Source organism: Trachurus japonicus, chromosome 24, assembly GCF_045865225.1.
Source record: "Trachurus japonicus isolate A0001 chromosome 24, Traja_1.0".
Classification (NCBI taxonomy): domain Eukaryota; kingdom Metazoa; phylum Chordata; class Actinopteri; order Carangiformes; family Carangidae; genus Trachurus; species Trachurus japonicus.
The window spans coordinates 10242691-10257971 of NC_140930.1; the positions used below are offsets into that span (position 1 = coordinate 10242691).

Consider the following 15281-nt stretch of genomic DNA (forward strand, 5'->3'; position numbering starts at 1 on the left):
TCGCCAGAAATTCATCACAGCATTACAAACTGTATAAAACACAAATCAACACAAACATCATAAAAAGTCAAATATTCATGTGAGTTCTCTTGAACACAACAGTCCAGTGTAGAGCAGGATGAATAATGAAGTGGTGCATGTTGGGTATATTTCTTTGTAAATGTGTGCAACTGTTGATATAATCTTAGTCACTGATTAAATTTGGTTTATTGAACACACACACACACTTAGTATGATACACACACACACACACACACACACACACTTAGTATGATACACACACACACACACACACACACACACCACTGTTTACTGTGATGTTGTTGCTTTGATCAGCTGTGTGTTCGGTTGCACCCAGAAAGAACAGAGGGGGCAAGTCTGCTATAACTGACATTACAGTTTTTCTCAGTCGCTTTGGTGCTTTTCTCACATCACTCTTAACATTTGCACAACAGTTAGTGCATTTCTCAGAACAATTATCACAAACTGCAAAACCTAGTGGATGACCTGCAAAAGCGCGTCACTTGCTCAAAATGGATTGTCCATCCCTCAAAAGCAAGTACTCATGTCAATGAAACTGTCAGTGTCGTCAAAATGAGAAGTCCTGACACCATCGTTTATGAACAAGATAGTCAAATGGCTTTGTCATGTTTTCATTAGGACACTTTATTCTCTAAGTGTTTTCCAATGCAAAAAGTGATGATACTACCTGAAAATGCTCAAGACAGCACTATACACTACTTGTAGCCATGTGAAAACTACAGTAAAGTTACACATTACTGTATTTAGTGGAGATACTGAATATGTATGTTTCACATTTCTACTGCATATGCTCTTTGCAATTCTGATTTGTTCACAGCATTGTTCAAAGGAAAAATACACTACAGTCATCTACAACAAACATATAGTAACTGAACCTATAGAGTACTGTAAATCATTCCTGCACATCCAGACGTTCCAGTCACATTTTCATCTACATCACTCTGTCAATTGTAGCGATTGAAACAGATTCAATATTCCCAAAGATACAGTAATGTCATCCTTACATTGTATCTCTTTCAACCTTATGCCATTGTTTGTAATGGGCTCAGTCTCTTCCACCTCTGTGAGGTTGTCTTGTAATCCTATGTGATGCAGAGTAAAATTACAGTAATGTACAGTACATGTAGGCTACTGCATCAACCATTATTACTGTAGTGTACAATACTGTAAAAGTGCTTCCTACTTGTAAAATGCTGTAGTACAGTACCGTACTGTAAAGATGGGAAATCTTTACTGTGGTTGCTGTAATACATTACAACACAGTAAATCTGTTCTCTAGTGAAGCTGTAAGTCTAAATGTAAATGTAAAAAAGTTCTTGTCCCACTGTATCTTACAGTAATGCCTGACACAATGACAGCAGTGCAGATTGTTTAGTGCTGAATTACTGTCCAATACCATACATACCTATTGTTCCTTACTGTAAATGTTTGAATAATTGAATTCACAGTGCTTCTCCCAAAATTTAAAACTAGTTTGACAGATTTTGAAAACTAGTTCAAGAATTTTGTATGTAATGACTCAAGCAATGAAATGAGGACTATTAGTTTTATAGGGAAAGACTATTCAGCGTTCAAAAGTATAGTTCATTTTGACTGACATGACATAAACAAATTATAATGTTGTAAAACAGCAGAGAATTGTATGAGAGCAACTGATACATGTCCAAAAGCATTTGCAATTTGTTCAGAGGAAGGAGAAACTGCTACTATGATGTGGACAAATGACTACATGTTGTGGAGGTTGAACTAATAGTTATGAGAACTTTCATTCTGATCTGAGAATAGCACCAAAGCGACTGAGAAAAACTGTAATGAAGAGAAAGACTGAGAACACACACATGCACACACACACATTCACACACACACATTCATGCATGCATGCACACACACACATACACACAAACACACGCGCTACAGTATAGTGAAAATAAACTAATCACACATCCATATTCTCCTGCAGGCTTCTAAGTGTAGATTCCTGTCTGGATACTGTATGTGTACACATTTACATAGGTGACGGTATGTGTGTGTGTGTGTGTGTGTGTGAGCTTGCACATGCTGGTGTGCACATGCATTAGGTGTGTATCTCCGTGTGTGTGTGTGTGTGTGTGTGTGTGTGTGTGTGTATGTGTGTGCGGCGTATATGTGTGTGTGTCCTGCGGGGGAGCGCTAGAGGGGGTGCGAGCTGGGAGATGTCAAGAGCTGCAAGTAACGACGGAGGTGTCTGGATGTGTGTGTGTGTGTGCGAGTGTGTGTGTGTGTGTGTGTGTGTGGTTGACAGCTCCCTAGCCGTCTGATCACAGTGAAACCATAATGAGTCGTAGGCGATGTGTCACTGCATCGCACACACATTCACAATGTCACCCCACCACTCATCACACACACACACACACACACACACTTGCATACACGCACATACACATGCGTTTCCAAGTGTGCAGCTTACACCCATCAAGTGTTCCCCCTTGACACACACACACACAGACACACACACACGGTCAGCCCACTCTGTGAGACTTTTTTCTGGATGCCAAATGTTGCTTTTGGCCACATTAGTGAGACAGACAGATGGACGGTCAGACAGACAGAACCTCACTCTCCTCATTATGGGGCTGCCTGTTGATTATTGGTGATACAGAATCTAAAATTCATGCTCATTCTACCTCTACGCCGATGTCGGGGCAACACATGCTGTCAGTTTGTGTGTCCGCCGTACGAGGTGTTGCCGTGTGGCGGAGCAACACACTCTGCAGAGAGAGAGAGAGAGAGAGAGAGATACATACATAGATAGATAGATAGATAGATACTGTAGATAGATAGATAGATAGATAGATAGATAGATAGATAGATAGATAGATAGATAGATAGATAGATAGATAGATAGATAGATAGATAGATACAGTAGATAGATACAGTAGATAGATAGATGAATACGATAGATAGATAGATAGATAGATAGATAGATAGATAGATAGATAGATAGATAGATAGATAGATAGATGGATGGATGGATGGATGGATGGATGGATGGATGGATGGATGGATACGATAGATGGATAAGATAGATAGATAGATAGATAGATAGATAGATAGATAGATAGATAGATAGATAGATAGATAGACAGATAGATAGAGATCCCAAGATGGGAAATTACAGTGCAGCAGCAGCATTACACATAGTGACGATAATAACATATAGGATAAGAATATAAAGAAAAAACTATAGCTATTGCTATAATAAAATAGCAATAGCAAATTAAATGTAATGTACAAAAGTATATACAACAAATTGGCAGTGTTGATTTTAGTGCAAAGTAAAAATTGTGCGATGTGTGTAACCTTGTGTAGAAAATAAAGTGCGCAGTGACTGTAAGTTATGACCAGAGTTGTTTAGCTGTTATTATACAGTGTGATGGCATGTGGCAGGAAAGATTTCCTGTATCTGTCCCTTCGACAGATGCTGCTTCATGTGGACCTGTGGCTCTTAAATGATTACCTGGTATCAGGACATCTTTGCCTCTTATCACTTATTTCATCATTTAATTGTTCCTGCATGAAAGTTCACAACAAAACAGCTGCTAATCTGACTACACATGGATGGGGCAGCTATTTTAAAATCATATAAAGGCAGAACTTATATTTTATACGGGTGGTATTTGAGTGGGTGGAGCAAAAAAAAAAAAACGGGGCTGTAAATATTACTGGATATGGGGGTGAAAAATCTCTCGCTCACACACATCTGTTCTGGACAGGATTAACATCCCTGACCAAACAAGCCTGTCATCAGACAAGAATGCCAATATTGGGTTTCCATGGTTATGGCAAATAAACCGTGGTTGAGGGTTTGGTTAGGGTGAGGCAGCTAATATAGAGGGTAGAAAAAGGTTGTGGTTACGTCTAATGAAAAGGGCGAACATTAACTGCAGGTCAGTAAGAGGACTGACTCACCATATCCTCACTTTTAGCCCAGCTACATACAGTACAGACACATTAATACCTCCATTAACACTGAAGGACTTTTTTTTTTAACTTTATTTTTCACGTTTTTTGCACAAAACACGGGCAGCATCAGTGTAATGAACAAAAGTAGGTATGAATACAATATGATGTGGCTAAATAATACAAATGCTAGCCATGTAGTGCCCTTATAGACACAAAACAAAAAGGAGAGAAGAACAACAAAAGGTGTATGTACACATACTGTATGTGTGTGCACCTGATCTCACGAGTGCACATGTTCACTTACACCCATCCTACAAATATTCATATTTAACATATGAACACTCATAGGAACAAAACATGAGAGAACCGTGGGGTTGCAAGTATTGTATGTCACATACATTACAGCAATATGGTCATTGTTTTTCTTAAAACCAAAATATATAAAGCATTAAGGCTGCGTATCACCTCTTCTTGTAATATACAGTACTGTAGGTGCTCCATTTTTTCCCAGAGGCATCACCTTTGTCCCTTTGTAATCTGAGACTAAACGTCAACACACTGACGGACTTGACAATGGACTGAATCCACAGTCTTCCAGTATGGACAGATAATGGGTTGGACAACGCAGGTAGATTAACATACAGGTCCATTTAGAAAGAAGCTATTAGAAATGTTTACTTTACATCTTGTAACAGCTGTAGGGTTGTATATTGCAATATTTCATGTTGGATAGTGTGTTGATTTTTTTGAAGCACTGTATCAATATTTTAACCAATAGTCCATATATAATGACAGTGGTTTTGTGTTGCATTTAAATCTCAGACCAACAGTGTTTTCTTTGTTCAGATGGGTGGATGTTGCCGCAGCTCTGTCATATATTAATAACACAGTTTTCAAATATGAACATTTCTTAATATTTGTCTTTAATCTTCCTGTTTGCACTTTTGACTTTTTTTCGGAGCAGATGTTAAATCCTTTGTTTAAAAATAAGCTCTATGCACGATCTCATATAGGAACTGTGAAATACAAATGCAGGTTCAACTGTTCCGAGTCTGAAAACATAGAAACAAACTATTTAATGAGTTTGTGCATGCAACAGACCTTTGAAAAAAACAACAACTTGTAATATATATCCTTGCTTATACAGTATATTACCATATAGCTACCGCCCTTTGGGATATAATATATTACACAGCTGATCAAAGTCAAATGACTTCAGTAAGGAAATTAAAAAATATTTGTACAGTAGCTTCACTAGATAAACGTGTCCTCCTGACTGATGATCTGTTGATTGACGTTGACCAGAGGACGATGGTGTAACAGGTGTGTGTGGTGGTTACGTCCTCTAAGCAGTGGAAGAAATGCTGAAACCGTTGTGCGGTAAATTAGATTCAGTTAAAGCTGCTCGGCTAATGAGCGTCTGTCTGTGCCCAGAGACAAACTGTGATGATCAGCAGCAACAAAAGAGTCTCAAATTAATGATATTACTTAGGCCTTCTCCTTGTTGTGGATTCTTTAAAAGGCTTCGTATCAGTTTATCGCCCCCTAAAGTTACCAGAGCAGATGGTTTGTTCCAACATGGTGAGGCTGTAGTCGTACACTGAGGAGGGTTGGTGGCAGCTTGCTGTTCCACTGCAGGTTTTATCTCCTGATTGTGTTTTGTTTTTGTTGAACTCTCTTGATCTGTTTTTTGTAACTTTTTGGTTATTATTCTCTTTTCCCATTGTAAGAGTAGTACTTCTCGAATCATTGCATTTTAAACATCTTTCCACTTGTATCAGTCAATTTAATTTGCCTTAACATGAATACCAACATCAAATAGCAACATGGTTGAGGTGGTTGACAGGTCGTGTTTCAGAGTCTCGACTTTCTTGCTAATTTAAGGATAAATGTGTCATAGACACTGCTTCCTGTTAAAAAGAAAAAAAAAATCATCCTCCCCCTTGTTCCGATCTGTTTATGTTTGTTTTCTCTTTGGCTTCGCCACCAACGCACCGCACTCCTCCAACCATCTGCCACCACAGGAAAACCAGGAAGCACCTTTAATGTTTGTCTTGGTTTCACTTGCTGCTGCTGCTGCTGCTGCTGCTGCAGACACACGTCAGTATTCATCTGTCTCTCTCTGTCCATAGATTCACACGTCTCTGATCAATGGACGTCCCAGTGCAGACGACCCGTCCCCGACCCTGCTGAACTTCACCTCCACCCGCTACATCAGGCTGGTGTTTCAGCGAATCAGGACGCTGAACGCTGACCTCATGACTCTGACACTCCGCGACCACCATGATATTGATCCCATCGTGTCAAGACGGGTGAGGCCGCACACAGACGCACAACACATCTGTCTTTTCTTTTCTTTTCTTTTCTTTTTTTCTTAAAGTAATGTTATTGACTGATCTTCTGATCAGATTGGTGCAAATAAATCCACCAAGCTAAATCGCACACCTGGCTCTATGATTTCTGTTTTCTCTTGCCCTGCCATTCTTGGCATTGCTGTTCTCTCCAATTTTGCACATCTCTATTTTATTTTTTGTTTATATCACAGATTTATTAATGCATCAGAGCATCAGAGCTTTATTCCAGTAAAAGTATCCATGTCAGCTGCCCTTGTTTTCACTCCCTGTAGACATACACATGACCTCTATGGAATTTAAGTGGTGGAAATCAGTTGTAACAAAAGGGAACTATCACATATTAGAAATAAAACTGGATTGGCACCGATTTGATATGTCAGAATATGACAGAAAAGTTTCTCTATTGCAAATTACATTCACCACTGTTTATTGAAACATGACTATGGTCCCCCATACAAAACAGGATAGTGTTGATTTCACAAGCATATGCTTATTCCTTTGTTTTCATATTCATCCATATACATACACTACTTTCACTGCAACATAAAAATATGGAGGAACATTTATTGTAATAATGTATGTATGAGTCAACTGCGGTTAATGTGACATTAAACCAAAAATTCAGTACTTTAACTTCAATGATGTGTAACTGCTGCAGCTCAACACTCATCACCAGATGAGGTTTCAGAAACATCTTGTGAGGTCAGGACATCTTTTTTTTTTTGAAGTGTAATCTCCTCTGAGATAAGAGAGCAGGATCTCTCTCTAATAACGCCTCTTAATTTGCTAATATGGTCATTAACACTGCAGTGCTTATTATAACAGGTCCTCTCTCTCTCTCTCTCCTCAGTACTACTACTCCATTAAGGACATCTCAGTCGGAGGAATGTGTATCTGTTACGGACACGCTAAAGCCTGCCCACTCAACGCTCTTACAAAGGTACAACACTCAACTCTCTGTTTTCTAACAAGCCCACCGAGGTAATAGAGCTCCTCTATGCTGGTGCACGGGAGCAAAGGGCACCTCAGGCACCAGCTCTTTATCCACCGCCTTATATCAAACTTTGTCTCTGTGTGTGTGTGTGTGTGTGTGTGTGTGTGTGTGCCCATCTGCAAGGGACACAGGTGACACAGTGAAGCGTTGTCTCCCATGTCACATCAAAGAGAGGAGTGTTTGATACCAGACACCTGATCTTTCTCTTCCCTCACAGACACACAAACACACACACACACACACACACACACACACACACACACACACACACACACACACACACACACACACACACACGTCTTGTATGTGCCTTGTGTGTCCTGAGGCTGAGCCATGAAGTCTTACCCAGATGTGACACTGGTCCCTCGGTGATGATGTCATTGACAATAAGTGATGTCACTGGTGTGATAAAGAGCTCCAGTTTCTTCCTTTTCTCTCCTCCTCCACCTTTCTTCCGTCTCGTAGGCCCGCAGATAAGAGGTTGAAATGATCTGAGAAAAACAAACCACTCCAATTACATCTATTTTATAATTCTTTCAATTTTTTTCCAAAACATATACAGCATTTTCCTTATTTTCGTACAAATGTATTCATAATCACATACCTTTTTTTGTACAGGAGAGGAGAGGGAGAGATTCACTTTTTAAATTTCAGACTCCTCTGATTCGTCACATTGGGTTTTCCTTTCCGTTAATTTCTGTTAAACTTGCCAAACTGTTGATTTACTCTGTTGATGTGATTATGAGCTCAAACATCTAGGGTTTCAGCTGAAATGTAAAAACATCAAACGTGGACAAACTAGACTTTTTTTTCTTTTTCTTCAGAGCACATATATTTTTCATACACATACACGTACACATATAGGGCATAAAGGGCATGTGCTAACATCAGTAGTTGCCAAGAAATACATTGAAAAGATGTTTTAAATAAAACTTTTCAAACTGATGTGTGGACTCAGGGCTCAAATAGAAAACCTTAGTGGGTTGATATTGATATATTGTATATTTAGTCATATATACTCTATCAGGCCTAAATGTGACACATTATCTTACTATTTCTACTTTATTCACATTTGATTTTGAATTTGTTGAGATTATGTTTCCAAGAACGAGCTCCTTTGAGTCGAGTTTGTGCGTTCGTGCTGTGAAGTCGTGGGCAGATGTTCAGAAAAGCACAGGAGGTGGAGACCTGCGAGATGATTTGTCGATGATCCTCAGTACATTTTGCTGCGATGCACACTCAGCACAGATGCAGCCCGGAGCCACAGTTGTAAGCGTCGCGTCTCAGATAAAAGGGGCAAATCCATTGGTGCCAACAAATCCAAACTTGGCTCTCGCCGCTCTATTGTACTGCTCTCCTCTCAGTTAAATCTGGCACGCTCTCCACATCAACCAATTTACAGAAAGTCCTAAATTGAATTACTGAACCTCAAACTTGGCAGGATTCCTGCTACATTCTGCTTTGACTGTTTAGTTTTGAATTTATTTCTCTCCTGAGAGGGTGATAGTGAACCCATTTGCAACCGACTGACAATCTGGAAAGTGAACCAAGTTGTTTTATTGCAGTTGGCCCTCCTGTAGATGCACTGTTATTTGATGGGCCTCCAATAGGTCATGCATATTGGTAATTACCTGCTAGTGGCTCTCCAGTTTTACTGTTCTGATCCCTGATGACGACAGTTTACTCAGCCAATAATAATAATAACACATTCCAAGACATTAGAAATATATATCTCAGTGTAGAATCAAATTAAAACCACTTTAAACACATTTTACATTTCCATTCAAACATTTGTAGCAAGGAGAAACGGCCAGACACAACATCTGGACAGCTGGGCCTCAGCGGTGCACATGGTAATGTGATGGTCTCTATGTCGGTTTTGGCACGTTGGGTAGTGCTGAATTACTGTAAATCTGTCAGACGACCATCACGCTGCAAATGGATTGAAAAGTTCCCCCTCCTTCCCATGACTTCATTTATTTCCTGTGATGTGTGTTGTGTTGTTTTGTTATATTATTTTCTTTTATGTACCTATATCTGCTCAGTGTGTTTTGTTCTTGTGATGTTAATGGCTGAGATTTGTGTTGTCAAGTATGTTGGGGATAGAAAAAAAAAAATTCTATCAATTAAAAAAAAAAGATTTATTTTACATTTTAGACATTTAATATACACAAAAGTTGTGGTCAGTACATCCTGACATCACTGTTAGTGTATGTGCGGTTACACATGGAAGACCACAAAGCCTCAACTGGGAAAGGTAAAAATAAATAAATATAAATAAATAAATAAAACAACATTTCAACTTGGTGATAAGTTGCTCTGCTCTCTCTTTAATCCAGGAAACTGTGATTTGTTGTAGAAAGCAGTGGAAGCTCTCTGCTGTGTGAGCAACTGATCTAAATGCACATGAATGTTAAACCTTTTTTTTTCTTCCTTAGCTGGAACTGGACATACAGTATCTTGTAGAAAAAGTGGCTGTAGTGGGATTTAAATTCGTCTGACTGGGATTGTTTCCATGTTTAACGCTCGGCGACATCGTCTTCCGGCTCGCAAATGTGTTTATTTAAACAAATTTTTGCTCATGTCTGTTTAATTGACAAATCTGTGAAACTCAAATCTGCTCCGTTAATGTGTACTTTTCATGTATTTGTGTGTGGTTTGCAGAGGTTTAGCTGCGAGTGTGAACACAACACATGCGGGGAGAGCTGTGATCGTTGTTGCCCTGGTTACCACCAGCAGCCCTGGATGGCGGGGACCTTCCTCACTCGACATATCTGTGAAAGTAAGAAAAACAAATAATATGCTTAAATTACACACTAAGACTTACAAGGCGGTGAATAACAGTCCAAGAGCCTTTAATCAAACTTCCTCCATTAGAAACACATCACAAATCACATTTCAGTCTCAGTTTAAGACTGAATACAGTCATCAAAAGTCACCTTTGCATCCATTAACCTTCATCAGCTACGAGGCAGCAGAGCAGAGAGGTCAGAGGCCTCCATCTGTCACCATAAAACTAGGGTTACAACATGTAATCTTCATTTTATTTCACACCTCCTCTGTAGTCTCTCTCAGTGGCCTCTACAATGACGCAGCAAGATGAGACATTAAAGGTCCTGATTGTGCACAACGGTAAAGGAGCCAGTTGTGACAGATTCAGCCCTCGTCCTTGCTGAGTGTGAAGGGGTTCGGCAATAATAAAGCGGCTAATTAGAGTAAAATGTGATTTGACACAGGGAACAGGAAACCTCCGACTGAAATCCACTTCACAGGTTAGCAGCGCTGCCACCAACCCCCGAAATAATCTGAGGATAAAAGTGGCCTTCCCACCGCTGTTATTCCACCAATCAGAGCGGAGAACAATGACACAGTCCTTTTTGAAGTACCAGTCAGACAGAGGTGTCCAGCTTCGCTAGCTCACAGATTCTGTGATTGGCAGTGACATTTCAAACACAACACAACCACTACCACCACAACTGGAGACATTTCATGAACAAAAAAAAAAAAAACCCAGAGAAACCATTATTTCCTTCCGATGAAAAAAGTGCATAATGCTGCGTTCAGACAAAAGCACTGTGGGAAAAATCAGCTTGCAATTTGAAAACTAGTAGAACTAAGTTCAACTTTTGCTGCAACACAACACAACTTTTACTTTATAACTATGTAACTTTATGAAAAATATTATGCAGTGTTTTCTCACAAGTCTCTCTACATTACTGTATCCACCGTTTGAACTGTCCTGTGTTGTATTTCATCATCAGGCTGGTATCCCAAACACCACATTTCAGGGTTTTGGTCAGAACAGCTGCCAAGTTAAGCTGCACATATCTGGGATCCTCGTTCCCCTCTCCCCACAACAGTATTACACTGCAAAGAATGGCTAAAATACGGCACAAATACAAGAAAAGACACTGAATTTAAGGAAACATTTACTTAATACTCATTGTCCATGCATTTTAATTGACAATAAAGCTTGAAATAAGTTGGTTAATTATGTGCAATTCAGGGTCTTCTGAATGTTTTATAGATATTCTGAATTCCATAATTGACTGATTTAAGTGTAAATTACTTAATATTACTTAGTTATTAGTAATAATGATTTTATTTGTTGTCTTTGGTGAAGAAGCATGTTGAGCCACTGACACATACTAATAATATTGCTACATACTAGTGCATATTGGTCTATCTCCATCCAATGTAGGGTGTTGATTATGATTTCATGACTAGCTGAGGCATAAAAGAGACATTCATGATCAGGTAAAAAATATACAATGAATTTAAAGATGATAACCAGCAAAAAAAACAAGATAATGATTCTGTTTCTCAAGATTTAAAATCTTAAATCTGGAAATATGAGAATAATTATCTTGTTTTAAAAGGGTTTTTTTTTGCTGGTTATTCTCATATTTCCAGATTTAAGATTTTAAATCTTGAGAAACAGAATCATTTACAGTGTTGGTCCTGAATCTGAGTGAAAGTTGCTGTACGTGTAAGGGTTGTCTACATAGAAGCAGACGCTCATGTCCAGGAGTTAGAAATGTTTGAGTAGGAGATTTTTCCTGTAGCAAAATCCAAACTTCTCCTCAAAATTCAAAGCAAACACTTTCCTCTTATTTGTAAAGTTTGATGCTAAGCTTTAGCAGGAAACAGGGCTCCAACTAACCACCGTAGGAAACAGACACGATAAATGAAAGGATGGACCCACTTTTTCTTTCTGGAACCAAAGAGATAAAACGCTGCTCATGGTCAGTGTGTGAACCTCAGGGAACTGTCCTCACTACAGGATTGGCTGTTTTTGCTAAGCTCTTAATGTGGAGGAGGTAAATGGATTTAAAAAAAAAAAAAAAAAAAGCGGCCGTCTTTGCTTCATGCTAAGTATTGGGATGCAGAGGGGCGGGGGCGGGTCCTGGCAATCCCATCAAACAGTGCTGAGTTTCTATATGTGTGTGTGTGTGTTGTGTGTTTGTTTGTTTTCAGAGTGTAACTGCCACGGCAAAGCAGAGGAGTGCTACTTCAATCAAACGGTGGCGGACTCATCGCTCAGCCTGGATGTCCACGGCAACCACAGAGGCGGTGGCGTTTGCATCGGTTGCCGTGACAACACCGCGGGCATCAACTGTCAGACCTGTGTGGATGGATACTACAGACCCACCGAGGTGTGGGCCACACACACACACACACACACACACGCTTCTCTGTGCGTCATCATGATTGTGTGAATATTAAAGGGATAGCTCAACATTTATGCAAATTGACCCATTGCCATAATCCCTATAGTCATAGCAGTAGGTTTGTTACCTTTCTTTGTCAGTGCAAGCTATTTATAGAACGGCGGAGCAGAGCCGTGAGCTGCTCAGAGCTACGCTACAGAGGCTAATGGGATTTCTTGGTTTCCCTCATCAAACTCATCAAATACACAATCCAACAACTCCAAAACGCTCTGGTGGACAAGTTGTGACCTGCACATTCACCACGCTATGAGATAATAACAGAACGTTACCAGACAGAGTTGTTTTAGAGGTAAATTCATGCAAAACCGCTGATGCGCGTTCCCATCAGGGGGCAGTTTTTCAGCAAGTGGTCTCTGCATTTGCCTCTAAAACAACTCTGTCTCGTAATGTTCTGTTATTATCTCATAGCGTGGTGAATGTGCAGGTCACAACTTGTCCACCAGAGCGTTTTGGAGTTGTTGGATTGTGTATTTAATGAGGGAAACCAAGAAATCCCATTAGCCTCCGTAGCGTAGTTCTGAGCAGCTTGCGGCTCTGCTCCGCCATTCTAAAAATAGCTTGCACCGACAATTAAAGGTAACGAACCTACTGCTGTGACTATAGTGATTATGGCAATGGGCCAGTTTGCCAAATTGTTGAACTATCCCTTTAATTCTGTTCATCTCTACCTGTCCAGGTGAATGCCGAGGAGGAGGATCCCTGCATCCCCTGCTCATGTGACCCACTTGGTTCTCTCAGCCAAGCGTGTGTCGCTGATTCAAGCCAGGCTACACCCAGTATGCAAACACACACACAAACACACACACCTCATCTCTCCATCCCCTCCCCTCCTCCCTGTGTCTGTCTGTCTTTGTGGTCATATCACGCATGTCCTTTAAAGATGCATCATTCTAACCCCTCATTAGACACACGTACACTAGTTTATTGTGGATGCAGGCACACGTTTCACATTTTAATTCATTTCAAAGAGCTCCTTCAGTAGCTCCAATATTTCATCAACTCAGTCCAGCTTGATTTCCTATGGGGTTGGGGTTAGTCAAGTTCAGCTGTGAGCACAGACGCCTCTGTTATTGAAAACTGTCTGTAGCAGAATAACAGAATAACTATTTATATTAGAGATAATTTTACTTCCCTTTGTTTTTTTGTTTTTTTACTGTTTTCATGTCTAGAAAGTGGAGCTATTTTAGGTGCGAGCTACTTCAAAGAGAAACCCACTCTGTTCCACTCACACTGTTGTGTTTTTTTATTTTTTATTTTTTTTATTTTTAAACGTGTGTGTCTTGTGTGTCTCATGTGTTTGTGTGTCTCTGTGTTTGATTGACAGCCCAGCCAGCAGGGTCATGCCGGTGTAAGGAGGGTTTTGGGGGTCTGCGATGTGACAGGTGAGAGACACGCACACACACATACACACACACACATAAACACACATACACAAAGAGATAGAGACACATTGTGACAGGTGAGCAGAACCTTTCAGCTGTTGTCGGTTCCAATTAGTGTTTGGAAATTGCCAGAAAGTTTCCATTAGGATCTTTGATGTTATTTATTATAATAGATTATGACACTGAGTTTGTACCTTACACTATATGAAGAGGTCACTAAATGTATAAATCTTTAAGATAAACTTTTTTTTGTCCTCTTCTAATAATATTGTTCACATACTTGAATCCCTAAAGGACCTGAACGCAGCCAGAACTCATTAAGACAAATCTTGTTATTCTCAGTATTAAGTAGAAATCCCAATGTGTCAATCAAAGGAAATAAAGACAACAAGTTCCTCTTTCATTTGTCGATCAGCTGTTGTGTCATCATTGTCTTGCTTGTTGCTTCCCCGTTGATATCGCTTACTGTAGGTTTAATGTGAATCCAGCCTCAAAGCTGATACAACTTTTTTTCCTCCAACTTTTTAACGACCTGCCCTTTAGATCGCCAGCAGCACGAGCGAACATCATCTTTAAAATCACTTCTTCTAAAAATGCACTCGCTCCGGTTCACTCTCTCTGTTAATGAGGAGGTTGTTTCCTGTGAGACTTTATGGACGTACATGTCGTGCATGGTGCGAGGTCACAACCAGAGAGTTGGACCTCTCATCCCTTTCATCTTTATTATTATTATTATTATTAATAATATTTATTTTTTTACTCATTTGTCTCCAGGTGCGCTGTGGGATACATGGGCTACCCGTCCTGTCAGCGCTGTAACTGCAGTGTGGAAGGAAGCATGAACGATGACCCGTGTATAACACCCTGCATTTGCAAGGTACACACACACACACACACACACACACACACACACACACACAGGCGTACAGTATAAGCACACGAATAATGACAAGTACTCTGCGCTAACCTTTCTAGCCCTGTCATCATTATCTTCACCACATTAACACTGCAATAACATGGCTTGTGCTCATAACGTCAGTTCGAGGGCAGCCCATAAACTTTGCTGCATCCTTCATCTCTCTCTCTGTCTCTTTGTCTCTCTCTCTCTGTCTCTCTCTCTCTCTCCCCAACTCTGTTTGACTTTCTCCTGTAGGAAAATGTAGAGGGAGAAAACTGCGACCGCTGTAAACTGGGATTTTACAATCTCCAAGGTGACAATCGACGTGGCTGTGAAAAGTGCTCCTGCATGGGCGTCTCCAGTCAGTGCTCCGCCTCCACCTGGTCCTATCAGAACGTAGGCTCCTACCGTGCACACACACACACACACACACACACA

The 15281-nt window shown here is 40.1% G+C and overlaps 1 protein-coding gene across 10 annotated transcripts in view; it reads left to right on the forward strand.

The window, feature by feature from the left end:
• The window catches only part of lama2 (laminin, alpha 2), a 213593-nt gene that overhangs the window by 55336 nt on the left and 142976 nt on the right, over nucleotides 1-15281 (forward strand). For all 10 annotated transcript variants that reach the window (XM_085771314.1, XM_085771315.1, XM_085771318.1 and 7 more), the window contains exons 6-13: nucleotides 6117-6296; nucleotides 7189-7278; nucleotides 9997-10114; nucleotides 12310-12488; nucleotides 13240-13339; nucleotides 13888-13945; nucleotides 14720-14822; nucleotides 15099-15239. In XM_085771314.1, coding sequence (XP_085627440.1) covers nucleotides 6117-6296; nucleotides 7189-7278; nucleotides 9997-10114; nucleotides 12310-12488; nucleotides 13240-13339; nucleotides 13888-13945; nucleotides 14720-14822; nucleotides 15099-15239 — 969 coding nt within the window. The remainder of the gene's footprint in view (nucleotides 1-6116; nucleotides 6297-7188; nucleotides 7279-9996; nucleotides 10115-12309; nucleotides 12489-13239; nucleotides 13340-13887; nucleotides 13946-14719; nucleotides 14823-15098; nucleotides 15240-15281) is intronic.